General features: G+C 34.8%; 1 protein-coding gene across 1 annotated transcript in view; it reads left to right on the top strand.

Moving 5' to 3' along the window:
* Positions 1-19,187, top strand: part of ADAM10 (ADAM metallopeptidase domain 10) — a 128,823-nt gene that overhangs the window by 91,974 nt on the left and 17,662 nt on the right. Inside the window, exons 9-12 of the mRNA XM_025999677.2 lie at positions 6,634-6,797; positions 13,174-13,357; positions 17,675-17,825; positions 18,625-18,808. Of these exons, the coding sequence (XP_025855462.1) occupies positions 6,634-6,797; positions 13,174-13,357; positions 17,675-17,825; positions 18,625-18,808 (683 nt within the window). The remainder of the gene's footprint in view (positions 1-6,633; positions 6,798-13,173; positions 13,358-17,674; positions 17,826-18,624; positions 18,809-19,187) is intronic.

Genomic DNA, 19,187 nt, shown 5'->3' with positions numbered 1-19,187 from the left:
AGTAATTTGCTATATTATTATCAATTACTATTGATATAGTAAATTACCACTAATATATTCTCAAAGTATGCTCCTTAGACTAGCTGCATCAGCCTCACCTGGGAACTTGTTAGAATATAAATTCATTGGCTCCACCCAGGTCTACTGAATCAGAAACTGAGTGTGGAGCCCAGCAATCTTTGTTTGAACAAGTCTTCAGTGATTCTGATTTGCATTCAAGTTTGAGAACTACCATATTCATATTTTTTTCTCTAAGGAAACTTACTCATGGCTCCTGGGCAAGTAATTGGATGGTTTTAAACCAGAAACCATTTTATGTTCTCAGTTCAGACTTTTATTCATTAAGATATAATGCTCTTGAAATCTTCATATAGTTTCATGTCTATAGATACAAAAGTAGACTGTATTTTTAGGATAATTTTAGATTCACAGAAGAATTGAGCAAATAGTATAAAGAGTTCCTATATACTGCTCCCACCCCATACATATTAACAGCTTATATTAGTATGGTGCATTTGTTATAGTTAACAAACATGTTTCATTATTGTTAACTAAAGTCCATAGTTGATTCATGTATTTTAGTTTTTAATCTAAGGTCTCTTTTTTGTTCTAGGATCTCATAGATCCTATTACATTTAGTTGTCATTTTCTTTTTTTTTAGTCTTTTCTTGGCTATTATAGTTTCTTGGACTTTTTTTTTGTTCTTGATGACTGACAGTTTTAAGGAGTACCGGTCAGGTATCTTGTGGGATGCCCTTCTGTTACAGTCTCATGTTTTTCTGATGATTAAACTAGGGTAATGGGTTTAGAGGACAATTAGTTTTTATATCTAGTTATTTTGATATTTGGACCACCATTTATGATACTGCTCATTTTATTGAACAGCAGTGGGCAAAAGTTTGGATTGAAAGTGGGACACAGAAGTTGTATTTTTGTCATAGGTTCTTCATCAGATGCCCTTTTCCTTTAATCTGTGTTAAACCCCCAGCTCCAGTTCTTAGAAGCTTTTTTCCAAGAGCAGTTGGGAAGGGGCTAGGGAGGGACAGAAGAATGGGGACCAGAGTAGAAAAGAGAAGGGATCTTTGTCTTTTTGATTCAATGTTTTCTAGTATAAGGTGATCATCTTAACATGACATTGACAATTTTGTTCTCTTCCCTTTGTCCTTTGACTACCTGAATTGTTTTATATTTGACATTATATTTTTTTATTTTTAGAAATTAAAAATTTTTTCCAGTTTGACAAAAAGTTTTTAAAAATTTATTTAAATTTAATTAATTAACATATAATTATTACTGGTTTCAGAGGTAGTGGTCTTATGTAATACCCCAGTGCTCATTACATCACGTACCCTCCTGTATTTTTTTTTTTTAAGATTTTTATTTATTTGAGGGAGAGAGAGAGTATATGAGAGAGCACGAGCAGAGTGAGGGGCAGAGGGAAAGGGAGAAAAGCAGGCTCAGGGAGTCCAAAACAGGGCCCATCCCAGGACCCTGAAATCATGACCCAAGCTGAAGGCAGATGCTTAACTGACTGAGCCACCCAGGTACCCTACATTGTATTTTTTTAATAAGGAAAAATATATATTTGGTTTTGTTTATTATTTCAGTACCCTTCTGAGATATTGGTGTTAACCTCCTCCATTCTAGAAGGGAGGAAACTTGGGTTTCAAGACTTTGTGACCAACCCAGGCTCACACAGAACCCAGAGTCTGGACCTTCTGACTCAGGTTTAGCAGATTTGGTAATTATTTTACTAAGTATTATATACTTTAATATTCTAGCTTTCTCTAAGACATTTCTGATAAGTTAAAATGTTTCCTGCATCTTAGTAGTTCTGTATTATTGGAATCTTTTTTTTTTTTTTAAAGAGCGAGGAGTTATAAAAGTACTATTTAATATTTAAACATTGTTTTGGGTAGTTGTCATGGCATAATGGGGAAGAGCACTGGTTTGGGAGCTGGGAGACTAGCTTCCTGTCTCTTCTGTCTCTATAAATGTAGGTAAATCATTTTGCTTTACCGTGTTTATTTTTCACTGTAATTTCTTCTCTTGTCCTTTCTTTAAGACTGTAAAATTCTGCCTGTAAATCTTAGTAATGCATATGATTATCTTATTAAAAAGTACCATTTCATAGCTGATCTGTTTTTCTTATGGTCTGTTACTGCTTCTTAATTTTTTCATTTTTATTTGGCTTAATTTTGATTTTGTTTTATTTAGCTTAGTTTAATTTAATTCTGCAGATATTTTACTAGGTGGTGGGAAGGATTTTGTTGTGATGTTAATTTTCACAGAATATTACTCAAATTATTAGCTGTAGTTTTCACTGACTCTGGGAAAAGCAGTGAAAGTTGAAACATTTGAATAGGAGGTTTCTTGTCTTTAAGTCTTCTTACAATACTTTTTATTCTTATTTAATATCATACTGTAGTTGGGTATTGCCTTGGGTTTCTTTAATCAGGAAAACCATACCTCCTGCCCAACTCCATTATAAGTGGAAACAATTAGTGAATGGGGCTGACTTGGAGGCTCCCATTTAAAATTATACAGAGATTAAAGATAGTCAAAAAAAGGGGAGTCTGGTCTTCCAAACAAAGTTAGGATATGAATTTGGAAAAACAGAAGAGACTGTGTTCATTAGTCTCTCATCATTTAGTTTAGAGACTGAAACATTGATTCTGTAATGTCCTTTTGTGTGTGTGTGTGTGTGTGTGTGTGTGTGTTTTGTAATGTCCTTATATCAAATAATCTTCTTAATTTTAAATTACTTGTGGTACCCATCTAATGTGCCTTTTGAGAGGGGCCAGTTTTTAAAAAAAAATATATTAAGGTACATTTTGTTCATATATTATCCTTCTTAATGTTATCCTAATGAACATAGTCTCATTTGGGGCAGGCTACCAAGTAAGGCTTGCTCTGGAATTCATCTCCATAGTTAATCCTAAACAATTCAATATTCCTCTGACTATTTGTGAAGAACATTTTTGAGACATTTTATTTGTTAGCAATAGTCTCTTTTTGTTTTTCTTAGTTTAGAAATTTTAGTTTGATATTACATATTAGGATTTAAGGGCTTACAGAACTCAATACAGGGTTCTCAAGATAACCCACAGCCTGTCAGATTCTTAACATGTTGTTTAAAAGTCTAATTCTAAGGCTGGGATAATCACATCATTAGAATATTACAACAGGACATTTAATATGGGCATTTTATGTAGGTCTGGATTGTTCTGTGCGGGATGTTTGACATCTCTGGTCCCTCTCCATTACTTGTGAGTAATGTTCTTCAGACATGAAAGGCAAAGAAATGCCCTAGGACATTTCCTAATAACTTGTCAGGGAGTGTTACTATTGTCTGTTCAAAATTACTGCTTAGATTAATATTGCATGATAAGGTTTAGGGATTTAGGCCTGCTCACATCAAAACTGTATTTGTGGACTCCATCACGGTATTACCTTGTAGTTTTTCTAATTTGGGGGATGGGGTAGGGGTACGTTTTAAAGTGGAGGAGTGATATTCTGTGACTTTAGCTCTCAGGATGTACTGTAGTTTAAAAAATGCTTTTACTTAAAGAAGTCATTATACTTTTTTGTCGGTTATTGAGCCATCCATCCATCAATAATAGCTTTTAATTCAGATTAATAAAATTTTACCCTTCTCATTATTCACAATTTGTTTTGCAATGATGACTACATGCAGTAAAATTTTAAATGGTATAACATAAAGCAATTACTGAACTGAAGCTATGGTTTAGCTATAGGTATATGTCATATCACTGATAGATTTTCTGGCACATCAGAACTACTTGCAGTGTTTTGTAAAAATAAGCTGTAACTGAGCACTGGGTAATGTATGGAATTGTTGAATCACTTTATTGTACACCTGAAACTAATATAACACTGTATGTTAACTGTATTGGAATTAAAACAAAAAACAGTGCACTACTGCCAAAAAAATATTAAATCATAACTTCTAAAATTAAATATAGCATTTTATGTCTTCTGTATAATTGGTTATTTTAACATATGTTATTAGTTTGTAAGAAATATTAGAGTTTTCTATAAGTGATAGTTAAAACCAAAAGCATTTTTTTACTAAGATGTTAAATAAGATGTGAATTATAAGGAGTATATTTCAGTAGAGTACATACAGATTTATGTCTGATTTTCCCTTAAGCTAGATAGACCTTAAAAATACAGAAAAATATATAATCAAAGTTTTTAATACATGCTATTTATTTTTTTCTTTTTTTAACTGATAAAGATTTACAGTGTGGAGCCTTCTATGCTTAATTCAAGTTTCACAGTACTGCATTGGACCAATTTGCATATGACAAATCTTCACTAAGGCAGGATATTGATTTATTATTTGTTTAAAACTATAATATGTAGACTATATTATTACATTCAGAATGCTTATTCATATCTTTTCTAGTTTCTAGAAATAGTGATACAGTTCTTAGGACTCCTCTTCAAAAGTATAAGTAGCATAAGAAAATATATCAGTTATTCATGAATCATTTGCTGTTTTTTTTTCCTGTTCCGTTTTCTTTTAGAAAAGGTAGTAACTTCTGAATATAATAAAGGTTCTCCATCTTTTTCTGGTTAAAATCTGCATATGGCTCAGTTTTTCAGTTTACTGCAGAGCTTGTTATTTTAGCTTCCAAATTCATAATGGTAATTCAAATTTCTGTTAACAGGGCAGCAATTGTAGTGTCATGCCATTCTTGCAAATCTGTTTTGAAATTGCCTTCTATTATATGCTTTATCTGGGATTATAAACATCAGATTTTTTAATGGTTTAATAATTTGGTTGTAACTTTGTGTTATAGAAAGCTAACTTGAAATAATTTTATCATTTATTAGACTGTCCTAACATTTGAGTGTATTTTATTTTTTTATTCTTTTATATTTTAAGATTTTATTTACTTATTCATGAGAGGCACAGAGAGAGGCCGAGAGAGAGAGGTAGAGACAGGAGAAGCAGGCTGCATGCAAGGAGCCCCATATGGGACTCGATCCCTGGACTCTCGGATCACGCCCTGAGCCGAAGGCAAACGCTCAACTGCTGAGCCACCCAGGTGTCCCTTGATTGTATTTTAATAAAAAAATAAGAGAGAAACCTTTTATATGTGAATGTAAACTAAAGAATTCTCACTAAAAGTCTTTAACAGAGTTATTAAAAGAACTATGTTCTTCTCAATACAGTGTACATATCGACATAGATTGGCCAGCCAGTTTCTGATTTTCCCAGTGTTCTTTTTGAATTCCTTATATTAACTGCCTTTAGATGTATTAGTATTTTCATTTTGGTATTGGGCTTTAAAGTTCCTATTATTGAACAGGTGAACTACAAAGTGATTTAATAAGGTTTTTTTTTTTTTTGAATTTGAAGGTATTCTCAAGACACATTGGAAAATTGTAATTCGGTCTTTTGAACTTATTTTGAAAAAGATTACAAACCTACTGAAAAGTTGCAGGAATAGTACAGTGAAATCCTGATAGATTAATCAGTCAACATTTTTCCACATTTGCTTTCTTCCCCTTCTGTCCCACCCTCTATCCTTCATTCTCTCTCACTCCCCTTTTTTTGCCCTGTGGACGTATTTCTTTTCTTTCCCCCCCAGCTTTATTGAGGTATAACTGACAAATAAAATTGTGAGAAATTTCAAGTATACAGCATAATGATTTGAGGTTCACCTACATGGTGAAAGGATTCCCCCACTAACACATACATCACCTTACATATTTATTTGTTTTTGGTGAGATTTTTTTCAGTTCTACTCTTTGCAAATTTCATTTGTATAATACAATGTTACTAACTATAGTCATTATGTTACATTAGATACTTAGACCTTACTCATTTTATAACTGGAAATTCATACTCTTTTACAAATCTTACCCTATCCCTCCCACTTTCTCATCAGCCCCTGGAAACTCTAATTCTTTTCTTTAAAAAAGAAAAAAAAATTGTATATTGCCTGTCAAGATAGTGAATCACATACTCCTGAGCATTACTACTATTATTTGTAGAAGTGACTTCCTCATAATCTACTCAAGAATATTTTGTTCCACTTTCATTTAAATTAAGCTGGCTTTTTTTGTTTGTTTGTTTGTTTAAAGATTTTATTTATTTATTCATGAAAGACACAGAGACATAGGTAGAGGGAGAAGCTGGCTCTGTGCAAGGAGCCCGATGTGAGACTCGATCCAGGATCCTGGGATCACGCCCTGAACCGAAGGCAGATGCTCAACTACTGAGCCACCCAGGCGTCCCTAAGTTGTTTTTTTTTTTAAATGAGAAGGTATAGGTTTTGACAGTATAAATATGGATGTATTCAAATTTAGCAGAAACTTAAATATTTGTATTGATAAATTAATGAGAGCAAAAATTGGGGAATATTTCAATCATGAAGAACATTTTCTGAAGAGCCTTATATTAAGTCCTGGGAGTTTCTTTATGTGTACCATTAAAACTTCTATTTGAAATGTCTTCCTAACCTTGGACTAAAGAAACTTTTGAGTATTTGATATATGTAGGATATATAAAATATTTTAATTTAATATAGCATATATTAGAAAGTTATTTTGGGGAGTAAATAGATGCTAATTTAGCCATCTTTTATTTTGAATTAGGAAGTTCTGGAGGAATATGTGAAAAAAGTAAGCTATATTCAGATGGTAAGAAGAAGTCCTTAAACACTGGAATTATTACTGTTCAGAATTATGGATCTCATGTACCTCCCAAAGTCTCTCACATTACTTTTGCTCATGAAGTTGGACATAACTTTGGATCTCCAGTAAGTATTGCCTAATTATTAGATTTTTAAAAGTTATTAACTTTTATATTGAGTGATTTGTTTGTTTACATTGAAAACAAATACATATGGATGCTTAGTTTTTTTTTTTTTTGTTTTCATTGAAATGTAGTTGACTGGCTAGTTTTTTTTTATATTGGAACACAGTAATGTACTTGACACTATTGAAAAGGAGGAAGATAGAATATTTTTGAGTTAAATGAGAAGAGTAAGCACAACAGTGCAGGATTCTATGAAGGCAAGGAATTTTGTCTGTTTATTTTTTTATTTATTTTTTATTTATTTTTTTTTAAATTTTGTCTGTTTAATCCCTTCTCTGCCTGCTAGTCCTAGAACAGTGCCTAGTACATGAGTCATTCAAATATCTGTTGAATGAGGATCACTTTTCATTGTCATTTTGCACAAATGTGAGCCGAGCCAGGGCAGGGGTGGGGGAAGCAGAGGGAGCTGGAGAGAGAATCTTAAGCAGGCTCCACCCCAGCATGAAGCCCCTGCTGGGGCTCTGTCTCAGGTCCCTGATACTGTATTAGAAGGGAATTTACTCATCTTCACATACTTCACTATACATCCCTAAAAAACTAGACCTTTTCTTAAATAACTATAAATGTGATTATGATACTTGACAAAATTAACAATTCTTTGGTGTCATTTAATACTTGGTCCATCATATTTTCAGGTGACCTAAGGATTAATGCACACAGAAATAGAAACTACTGAAGGATAGACTCTGTGATTCTGGTAGGGCTTATTAAATAACAAACTTGGGAAAATTTTATTTGACAACTATACGTAAATTCGTTTTATCTGTACCATATCACTTGTAAAAAATGGAAATTTTTGTGAGTTTAGAAAAAGATTATATAGTTGGAGCTTAAAATCCTTAAATGTACTTCTCTGATTTTCTCCCAGTTTTTAAAATGGAAGTGGCATCTCACTAATTTGCATCTTCTTATAAGTCCCTATCAGAAATTGCTAGATAATTTTTTAAGATTTTATTTATTTGAGAGAGAGAGCGCACAAGCAGCAGGGAGGGGCAGAGGGAGAGGGAGAAGCTGAGCAGGGAGCCTGATTTGGAACTAGGACCCTGGGATCATGACCTGAGCTGAAGGCAGATGCTTAATCAACTGAGCCACCTAGGCACTCAGAAATTATCAGCACTCTTGGATAAACCGTTCATTCATTTATTTATTTATTTTTAAAGATTTTATCTAATTATTAACAAGAGGCACAGAGAGAAAGAGAGAGATACTGAGAGAGGCGCAGAGATACAGCTAGAGGGAGAAGCAGTCTCCCTGCAAGGAGCCCAATGCGGGACTTGATCCGGGATCCTGGGATCATGCCTTGAGCCAAAGGCAGATGCTCAACCGCTGTGCCACCCAGGCATCTCTTGGATAAACTATTGAAATAGTTTAATCTCTCTATCTCTTGAGTGCTTTTGTGATCTTTTCGTTTGTTTTGTACTTGAGCTTGATGTATTTTTTTTTCTCACTAGAGGTTTAAAGCCAAAAGCAGTTTCTCTTTGCAACAAATATATATTATGTGATCAGTTCCCCCCCCCCCCCCCTTTTTTTTTTAACTTGAGTGTGTGAGACTGAGTATCAGGAGAGGGGGAAGCAGACTCCCCACTGAGTGGGAAGTCTGCCGCTGTCTGGGCTTGATCCCAGGATCATGACCTGAGCTGAAGACAGACACTTAACCTACTAAGCCACCCAGGCACCCCACGTTGTGTGATCTGTTCTTTAAAAGAGTAACTGAAATTGTAGAGATGAGCAGAGAACTATTACTTATGGTCAGTTTGGTTTTTTTCCAACGGCAAGTAAATATTTTTTCTCTCCTGTCCCCTTGATTCCAACACTTATTAGGGGAGTTGTAGTACCCTTCAGTTACTTCTCTATCCTCTAGGCTAGGGCCTTCCAAATTTTAATGTGCATACAAATTGCCAAGGATCTTAAAATACAGATTCCATTGAGGGGGTGGTAAGTTCCTGCATTTTTTATTTTAAGTAGGCTGCAGTGTGGGGCTTGAACTCTCAACCCTGAGATTAAGACCTGAGCTGAGATCAAGAGTTGGATGCTAAACTGACTGAGCCACCCAGGTGCCCCAGTTTCTGCATTTCTAAAACACTCCTAGGTGGTGCCGTAGTTGCCCCTGGTCTGCAGACCGCCCTTGGAGTAGGGAATCTAATCTGTTCTCTCTTCATTTCCTGTCTAATCTATTCTCCACACAGTTGCTAGGAGTATTTTTTAATATATATTTATATAAAGATTTATTTATTTATTTATTTATGATCGACAGAGAAAGAGAGAGAGAGAGAGAGAGGCAGAGACACAGGAGGAGGGAGAAGCAGGCTCCATGCCGGGAGCCTGACGTGGGACTCGATCCCGGGACTCCAGGATCGTGCCCTGGGCCAAAGGCAGGCGCTAAACTGCTGAGCCACCCAGGGATCCCCCTTTTTTAATATATTAATTTTGTATTACAGCTTTTTGTTTAATGGATAAGTTGGTTCACATTCTTTGCCTACCCTGCTTCTTTTCCTCATACAGACTACTTTTAATGACTGTACTATGCTCAATCATACCTCATTCTTCTATGCATATTGTTTACGCTACCATATATCCATAGTAGTGCTTAGTAAGTATTTATAAATAATTTAATAGTAATAGCAGCCAGAACTATAAATTCCTGAGCCTGTCTCCCTTGACATCTTTATCTGAAATCTGTCTTTCTCTCTCCTGTTGTATATCTGAACTGTGTCAGGGTTACTTTCTCTCTGAGTGGTTCACACTATCTCTTATATTTTATTTTTCCTCCCTCAAATTTTTATTGCACTTCTGTTGTAAGCTTTGTCTTGGGAAGTTGTAATCATAAATGAGACAAGTTTCTATCTCTCAGCATGAAAGTTAACAATATGTTTGCTCTTACCAAATTAATCTTTGCCTAGGTTATAGTTCTGATTGTTTTGATCATGTCACTTCAGTTTACAACCTTGCTTCCTGTACCTGCTGATAATCGCTGATACAGTTTCCTTATCTTAGCATTTAGAGTTTTCCATCATTTGGGTTCAAGTATATTTCCAGTGTTAACTGCCCTCTTCTGTCAAATTAAGTAATTTATAGTCCTTTAAAATTCTTTCTGCCAGGAAGCCGATTCCTTCCCATCTCTGCCTACAGAAATCTTGATCCATCTTGTTATATAATGGAAATTGTTAGAGTCCTTTTGTCAGTCATTTGTCACTATGTATAAAGACCCTTAAAGTATTTGACCTTTTAACTCAGAAACTCTACCTCTGGGAATCCAACTAAGAAAAATGCAGAATCTGTCAAAGATTTATTTGTATTAAAAATGTATCCATTGCAGTTTTTTTATTAATAACAAAAAGTTTTAAGCAGCGCAAATGGCCTCACTGTAGGAAAGTATCCTGGAATGCTCTGCAGTCATTTAAAAATCAGTGCTTGCCTTATACTGTTAAGCTGAAAGAAACCACGTATATAACTATATAAGTGGTTCAAATTTCATATTAAAATATGATATGACTAGGTACAAGTCAGGAAGTAGACCAAAATATTAATAGTAGTTATTCATGGTTGATTATGATTGAAATTTTTAATGTTTTTTATTTTCTAAATTTTCTAAGAGTATATATTATTTTTATAGTCAGAGAAAAGTCTGTTGTTTTGTCAAACTTACAGTTTCTTTATGAAACTATTTGACTTCTCAGTGCTTTTTGGGGTGCAGTCAAGATGGCCTTTGTATTCTGTTTTATATTTTGCTTACTGATGTGCTTGTTTATCCCGTTCTGAGAATAAGTACAGAGAGCTGGCATGCTTGTTCCTTCTTCCATGCCCATTAATGATGATCCATTACAATATCCTCTGGGCTAATAAAGTAGTAACTGATTAGTGATACCTGTTTGTTTATGTATGTATATAATCAAGCAAGCAGACAAGCTCTTTGCCTCATGACCCTGAGGTCAAAAGTTGCATATTCACCAACTGAGCTGGCCAGGCACCCTGATTAGTGATACCTGTAATGGATTTATTGGGCAGAGAGCCAGGGATATCAAAATATGCTTTTTCTTTTAAATAGAATATAGGCTTCTGAGCTAGAGATAGTACTTAAAATCATCTTTATATTTTTAGTTCCTTGTATAATATTGGACACAATATTTTTTTTAAACTAATTTTTATTGGTGTTCAATTTACCAACATACAGAAAAACACCCAGTGCTCATCCCGTCAAGTGTCCACCTCAGTGCCCGTCACCCATTCCCCTCCAACACCCGCCCTCCTCCCCTTCCACCACCCCTAGTTCATATCCCAGAGTTAGGAGTCTTTATGTTCTGTCTCCCTTCCTGATATTTCCCAACATTTCTTTTCCCTTCCTTTATATTCCCTTTCACTATTATTTATATTCCCCAAATGAATGAGAACATACACTGTTTGTCCTTCTCCGATTGACTTATTTCACTCAGCATAATACCCTCCAGTTCCATCCACGTTGAAGCAAATGGTGGGTATTTGTCGTTTCTAATTGCTGAGTAATATTCCATTGTATACATAAACCACATCTTCTTTATCCATTCATCTTTCGATGGACACCGAGGCTCCTTCCACAGTTTGGCTATTGGGAGACACAATATTTTTTGAATTAAAAATACTCTGTGGGGCAGCCCGGGTGGTTCAGCGGTTTAGCGCTGCCTTCAGCCCAGGTCGTGATCCTGGAGTCCCAGAATTGGGTCTCACATCTGGCTCCCTGCAGGGAGCCTGCTTCTCCCTCTGCCTGTGTCTCTACCACTCTCTCTCTCTCTCTCTGTGTGTGTCTCTCATGAATAAATAAATAAAATCTTAAAAAAAAAAATATTCTGTGATAATATCAGGAGGTATACAGTGTTGGGATGTTTTCTTTCTTTTTCTAAAGTTCTAATGCTGAGAATAACTCTAGTGTCCTATGTTATCATAAACCAAATTGAATTCTGTAGAATGAAAACATAAAGCAAGGCAATATTGGAGAATAGTAAAGAGTTGTTAAATGCTAAATCTAGGTTCAGGAGAACAGCAAGAGGTACCAGAAGAATAAATGTGATTGTAGAGGTCCTATTTTTAATAGTTGCTTCAGGGGTCGCCTGGTTGGTTCAGTTGGAAGAGTATGCAACTCTTGATCTTGGGTTCATGAGTTCTAACCCCATGTTGGGTGTAGAAATTACTCTTAAAAAAAAAGAATAGAATCTTAAAAAAAAAATAGTTGCTTCTAATTTGAAGGATTTCGATGGGCTCTGAGAAGAAACATGATACCATACTCTCAGGCATTCTTTCTTTCTGGAGGGTAGAATTATTACATATTCAAATCACAGTTTAATTAAATAGGATTGCTACTCTAGGACCCAAGTATTTTCCCCTTTCTGACATTGTTCTGAATTGTTCTGAATTGTTGTTTGAGGAGCATTGTGAAGTTGGTTGGTTGTTTTCTTAAATGTGTATCTCCTGGGGAGGAGGGAAAGCAAGGTTGCTTCTGTGGTCTGGTAGTAGTCTGTTAGTTGATCTCAGGGCTGGTCATGGAAATATATTGACTTTGTTGTGGGATCCAGGCCCTTGTTGGGCTCTGTGCTTAGTGTGGAGTCGGCCTTAGGTTCCCTCCTTCCCTCCCTCCTTCTTCCTTCCCCCAACTCCCCTCTCCTTTTTTTTTTTTTTAAAGATTTTATTTATTTATTCATGACAGACACACACACACACACACACACACAGGCAGAGACACAGGCAGAGGGAGAAGCAGGCTCCATGCAGGGAGCCCACTGTGGGACCCGATCACACCCCAGGATGAAGGCGGCGCTAAACCGCTGGGCCACCAGGGCTGCCCTCTCTCTCCTTTATAAATACATACATACATACATACATACATAATCAATCTTCCAAAAAATAGCATTTACTTATCTTTCTTATGCACAAGTTAATAAGTCAGCTCTCTTAGATGACTATCTTGTATGTACTTAGCCTTGTGCCATTCTCTTTTGTTTCCTGTCTTTCCCCTCTTGTCTTCTCTGAACTAGTATAGTAATGGTGTCCCTGGAGAGCTTATTTTTGATGGACTTTATGGTGGTTTGTCCTCCATTCTACTCCCTATTTACAGAGCTGTTAATTGTTGTAGCTAGACCTTCACTCATTTTTCCTTCCCTGCTAAGACAGTGACCCCTAAAGAGCAGCAAATTGTTTTCCTTCTCACAGTCTAAAGCAATTGTAGGATCTTTTTAGAGGAGAGTCTACAAGCTTCTGTTGTTCTTTTTGTGAGAAAATTACATTTAATCAGATGACCTGAAAACCTTATGTTACTTCTTGTTTATGAAACTCTATATTCTGTTTGGCAGCATGATTCTGGAACAGAGTGCACTCCAGGAGAATCTAAGAATTTAGGACAAAAAGAAAATGGCAATTACATCATGTATGCAAGAGCAACATCCGGGGACAAACTTAACAACAATAAATTCTCACTCTGTAGTATTAGAAATATAAGCCAAGTTCTTGAGAAGAAGAGAAACAACTGTTTTGTTGGTATGTATGTTTTCCCAACACATATTTTCAAACATTCAGAAAACTTGACACACTCATGCACCTACCACCTATATTTCATAACTATTAAAAGTTTGCTGTATTTACTTTATCAGTTATTTATAATTTATCCATCTCTCAATCCCTTTTTTTGTTGTTGTTGTTGCAATTTAAAGTGGATTGTAGACATCAGTATGCTTCACCCTTAAACACTTCAGCCTATATAATTAACTAAAGTCCAATATTGTTTTTGGTTCTTTTTTTTTTTTTTAACATAAGTAAAATGTTGCACAGTAAGTCTACCAATGAACTTTGACAAATGCATTTACCTGTGTATCCTATGCACCTTTCAAAATACAGAATATTTCTGACACCCCAGAAAGTTGTTTCATTTCCCTTCCCAGTCAATTTCTGCCCCCAACAGATACTCAAAGGCAATTCTGAGAATTGCCATTATTCTGATATATTTCACTGTAGAGCAGTTTTGCTTGTTTTACTTCATATAAGTATTTACTTCATATGGTTTATATCTTTTGTGGAAGGCTGCTTTCACTCAGCGTGTTTTGAGATTCATCATTAATGTTCTATTTTATTGCTGAGTAGTGAATATTGCATTGTATGAATATATCACACTTTGTTCATCCACTCTACTGATGAACACCTGGGCTCTTCAGGTTAGGGCTAATATGAATAAAGCTGCTGTGTAATTGTTTTTTGCCTTATGGTAAAGAAAAAAAGATACAAAATATGTATAATAGAAATAAAAATATACCAAATTTGTATCTAAACTAACTTTAAGTTACAATTCAGTGGCATTAAGTATATTCACAGTGATCTACAGTCATTACCACCACCCATTTCCAAACTTTTTCATCTCTCCAGATAGAAGTTCTGTAATCATTAGGCAGTAACTCCTGTTACCCTCTCTTCCTACTTGGTAACCTCTAATCTATTTTTTCTTATGAATTTGCCTGTTCTAGGTATCTCATAGAGATGGGATCATATAATATTTGGCCTTCTGTGTGTGGCTTATTTCACTTAGCGTAAAACTTTCAAGAATCATTCAAATTGTAGCAGGTATCAGAATGCCATTCTTATTATGGCTGAATAATATTCCATTGTATGGATACTACCCCATTTTGTTTATCTGTTCATCTATTATGTGTCTCTTGTGGCATTTAATATGTTCTAAATATTCTACCCTGTATTATGTTTGTTTGGATCTCTGTCCTGTTTCACCAAAATAAATTTGAGGGCATAACACCTACCTCTCTCCTGGTATCCCCTCACCTGCCATACTAAAGCATTCTTTATTTCTAAAATTTTGTCACTCTAAAATGTAGTCATAGAACATGTAACCTTTGAAGTTCGCTTTTTTCATTCAGAATTCCCTGAAGATTCATTCAAATTGTTGCCTATATCGGGAATTTGTTTTTATGAGTAGTATTCCATGGTGTGTATGTACCACAGTTTGTTTACAGTTGTAGCATAGGCTTCAAACTGAGAACTCAGTACATACAGCAGAACACATCTCAAACACATGAACCCAACACAAGGTGTATTTGAATCCAAACTATTCCAGAAAGACTAGCTTTATATTTAGAAAGTTTATGCACCTGTTAAAGGCTATCTGGGCCGTTTTCAGTTTCTGGCTATTATGAATAAATAAAGCAGCTGTAAACATTTGTGTACAGCTTTTTTATGTGAACATAAGTTTTCATTTCTCTAGGATAAATGCCCTGGAATCCAGTTGATCATAAAGTAATTGTTTGCTCTTATTTATACAAAACTGTCAAAGTGTTTTCTGGGGTGGCTATATTATTTTAGATTCCTATCAGCAGTTGTAAGTGCTCTCATTTCTCTGCATCCTTGCCAGCTTTTGGCATTTTTATTGTTTTTGTTTTATCTATTCTGATAGGTATATAGTAATATTTTGTGGTTGTGTTTGTAGTTTGTATTTTTCTGATGACTAAAGATGTTCATCTTTTCATGTGCTTATTTACCATCTGTATATTTTTGGTGAAATGTCCATGTTTCTTGGCTGTTTCTTACTGGATTTTGTTTTTTTCTGTTGAGTTTTGAGAATTCTTTACATAGCCTACATACTAGTCATTTGTCAGATATTGATCTGCACATATTTTCTCCCAGTCTGTAGCTTGCTGTTTTATTCTCTTCACAGAACCTGTCTCAGAGTAAAAATTAAATTTTGACCAGGCCCAGATTTCAATTTTTACTCATATTTACTGGCTTTTTCCTTTAAGGCCTTCTATTTATTTCAAAAGGGCAGATTTAAATTATATTGATGGTATCATTTTTTGTTATTGTTGTTATATCACTATTTTCTAAAACATATTAATGTAGAAGTGCTATATAGATCTTTACTTGTAAACCAGGTTTTCACAATAAGGTTTCTGATTGAAGTTGTCTAAAAAAAAGAACATATTGTTTTGTAGGTATTATGGTAAGGAAATTTATTTCTTAAATTATAATGAGATGTATCTAATACATTTTTGCGTTTAAATAGCACCTTTTCTACATGTTCTAGCTTATTTAAAGCAATATTTCTATATGAGATAAAAACCAGTGTGTAGTAAATATTGCCTCAGAGATTTTCTGACTTTATTCTAAAGTCTAGTAATAATCATTTCAGAATTCATAGGATGTGTAATTTGGGAGAAAAATGATAAAGTCATTATTACTTAGTGTATATGTCCATGTGCGTGCTTCTAGTTTTAGAGAACAGAAGAGGTGGTATAAAATGAAAGAGATGGCTAGAACTTGAGTTAGCTGTAAGATTTCCTTTAATATTTGATATGGTTAAGGGTAAGAATGAACTTTCTAAATATAAAGCTAGTCTTTCTACAATAGGTTGGATTCACATGTGCCTTGTGTTGGGTTCATGTGTTTGAGATGTGTTCCCTTGTATTTATTCAGTTCTCAGCTTGAAGCCTGTGCTACAACTGTTTCCCACATTGATTTGACATAGCAGAAAGAGAAGAGCACCAGATTTTAGATCCCGGAAACCTGGGTTTGGTCTTCGATTTGCTCATACTGGGGCATATGGTTTCTGGCAAGTCACAGACTCTCTGGAAGTTGGTTTTCTTTTCCAGAAAGTGAAGACATTTGATTTTTGTCATTTTCCTGCAGATGCTAAAGTTCTGTGATTTTCCTGATCTTATAAAGAGTAGCATTCCTCTTCTGATTTTAAACCCCATTGACAAAATTCAAGAACTTCAAGAGAGAGCATAAAAGTTTTTCTAAAATTATTCACTGTGCTTAAACCAGACTATCTAATCTTAAAGAATCAAGATTTGACCCAATACTGTTAGCCTCCTTGGGAATACAAAGATATCAAGAATATGTAGTTCCTTTAAGGAGCTTGGATTTAGCTGAGGAGCAAATTAATGTACATTAAAAAAAATTATTTACTGACTAGGATACAGTCAGCCAAAGACAATGTGGGAAATTCTGTTGACAAAATGACCCAATTTCTGTAACAAATAAATAGTGTAAAAATAGGTGGGGGTGGGAGGATGTTACATATTAAAAGAACTTAAGACATATCAACTAAAAGCAAACCATGGGTTGAGGATCCTTGTGCGAAACTTGGTTCAAATAAACCAGTTGTAAAAAGACAGTTGAGGAAATTCAACACGGATTGGCTTTTAGATGCTATTAGGCATATTGTTAATTTTGTTAGATTTGATAATGCTATTATGGTTAGATTTAAAAAAGAAAAAACTTGTATCTCTTAGATTCATCCTGGAGTATTTACAAGAACAAATGAATAGGTTAAGTGGAATTGTTTATAGCTTATTGTTGATAGTTGTTAAAGCTAAGTGATTGGTCCATGGGAGTTCAATTATACTTATTCTTTTACTACTTCTATGTATGTTTGAAATTTTTGAAATTTTCTGTTAACACAAAAGATTTATTTTTTTTTCTGGCTCATGAAACACTGCCTTGATTCATATTTATGTAATGTAAATAAAATTCAATGTGGCATGGCCTAAATAGAATGTTACCACTTCCAGAAGGGACTTTAGAGGGGACTATAATGGCAAAACTCTTTACAGATTATGAAACTGAGGCCCCCAAAAAAGGCAAGTAACTTGCCCAAGGCCACATTGCTAGTTAGTGGCTGAACCACTGTTAGAATTGAATTTAGGTCTTCTAATTTTGAGATTCCTAGTTTGTTCTCCTTATTGTATTCATCAAATTATCCTTTCTCCCTTTGTTATGAGGCTCTAAAGTTTGTGGATTTTAAGTCAAATTAATGTGTGCAAACAGTGCTTACTTTGTTTTATTGATTTTCCCCAGAATCTGGCCAACCTATTTGTGGAAATGGGATGGTAGAGCAAGGTGAAGAATGTGATTGTGGCTATAGTGACCAGTGTAAAGATGAGTGCTGCTATGATGCAAACCAACCAGAGGGGAAAAAATGCAAGCTGAAGCCTGGGAAGCAGTGCAGGTACGCTGCCCATTCCAGTAGTGCTCATGCTGCCACTGGTCACCCGAAGACAGTTATGACCAATTTAAAACTGACATTAAGAGATGCATATGGTTTTGAAACTTCGTCTTTATTTGCTATTGTCTTGTTTATTTTTCTGGCATAGCATTGATGAATGCATTATGGTTAGCAGATTGAGCTACTTGTAATTGTAGGTGTTAAAAGAAAAAGACAGGCAAAGATGCTCAATAAAATATACACTATTTAGTTCCTAACATAAAAATGTGATTGTCATCCATATATTTAGGATATTAAATTTAAATATTTAGGTAATACTGATTTCATAGACTCTTATAACTTAGTGTCATATAATTATTTCACTTATCAAAATTACTTTAGTAATGGTAGATAATAAACAATAGAATATTGTTTGTGCAGTACTTTTTAAATGGTCTGTGTATCCTAGTTTGATTTTAGCACATTTATAAATGTGAAAAAAACTGATGAATTGACTAATGTATAACTATGAAACACACTGATAATTCACCTCATATTAAATCCATTTTCTATTATAGCCTTTCACTCAAGTAGAATAAGAATATTGAATATAGTATGCCTTGATTATAAAAGCAAGACGGTCACTTTTTTCCATTTATGGAATATGAAATTTAGTAGCCTCTTAGTCCAGAATTTGAAGTTTTATACCAGTTTTATACTCATCTTTAAAAGATGAGATTTATGATTTAAAAATCAGGACCATATCTATGTATATAGGAAATATGCTAGTGATTTTCTTTAATTGCTTTAATGTTTATTCTAGCCCAAGTCAAGGTCCCTGTTGTACAGCACAGTGTGCATTCAAATCAAAAACTGAGAAGTGTCGGGATGATTCAGACTGTGCAAAAGAAGGAATCTGTAATGGCATCACAGCTCTCTGCCCAGCCTCTGATCCTAAACCAAATTTTACAGACTGTAATCGGCATACACAAGTGTGCATTAATGGGGTAAGCATTTGATTTATATGCTTTTTATTTAGTTTTATAAAACCTATTTTTTCAGAATAATTGTTATCTAAAGCTGCAAAGTTACAGTAATTGATCCTGGTTCCTGTTTCAATAATATCCCTGTTTGTTTCCCCATAAAGCCATGAATGTATCATGTGGCATAAGTGCCTGGTGGCATTTGATTAAGTTACTGACTTAATTTTCGTCTTTCCACTGCATGTGTTTTTGTTTCTTTTTTAAAGATTTTATTTATTTATTCATGAGAGACAGAGGGAGAGAAGCAGAGACAAAAGCAGAGGGAGAAGCAGGCTCCATGCAGGGAGCCTAATGTGGGACTTGATCCCGGGACTCCAGGATCACGCCCTAGGCTGAAGGCAGG

This window comes from Vulpes vulpes, chromosome 15 (genome assembly GCF_048418805.1).
Source record: "Vulpes vulpes isolate BD-2025 chromosome 15, VulVul3, whole genome shotgun sequence".
NCBI lineage: Eukaryota > Metazoa > Chordata > Mammalia > Carnivora > Canidae > Vulpes > Vulpes vulpes.
The sequence above is the reverse complement of the archived record's forward strand: the minus strand, read 5'-3'. Positions and strand labels throughout refer to the sequence as shown.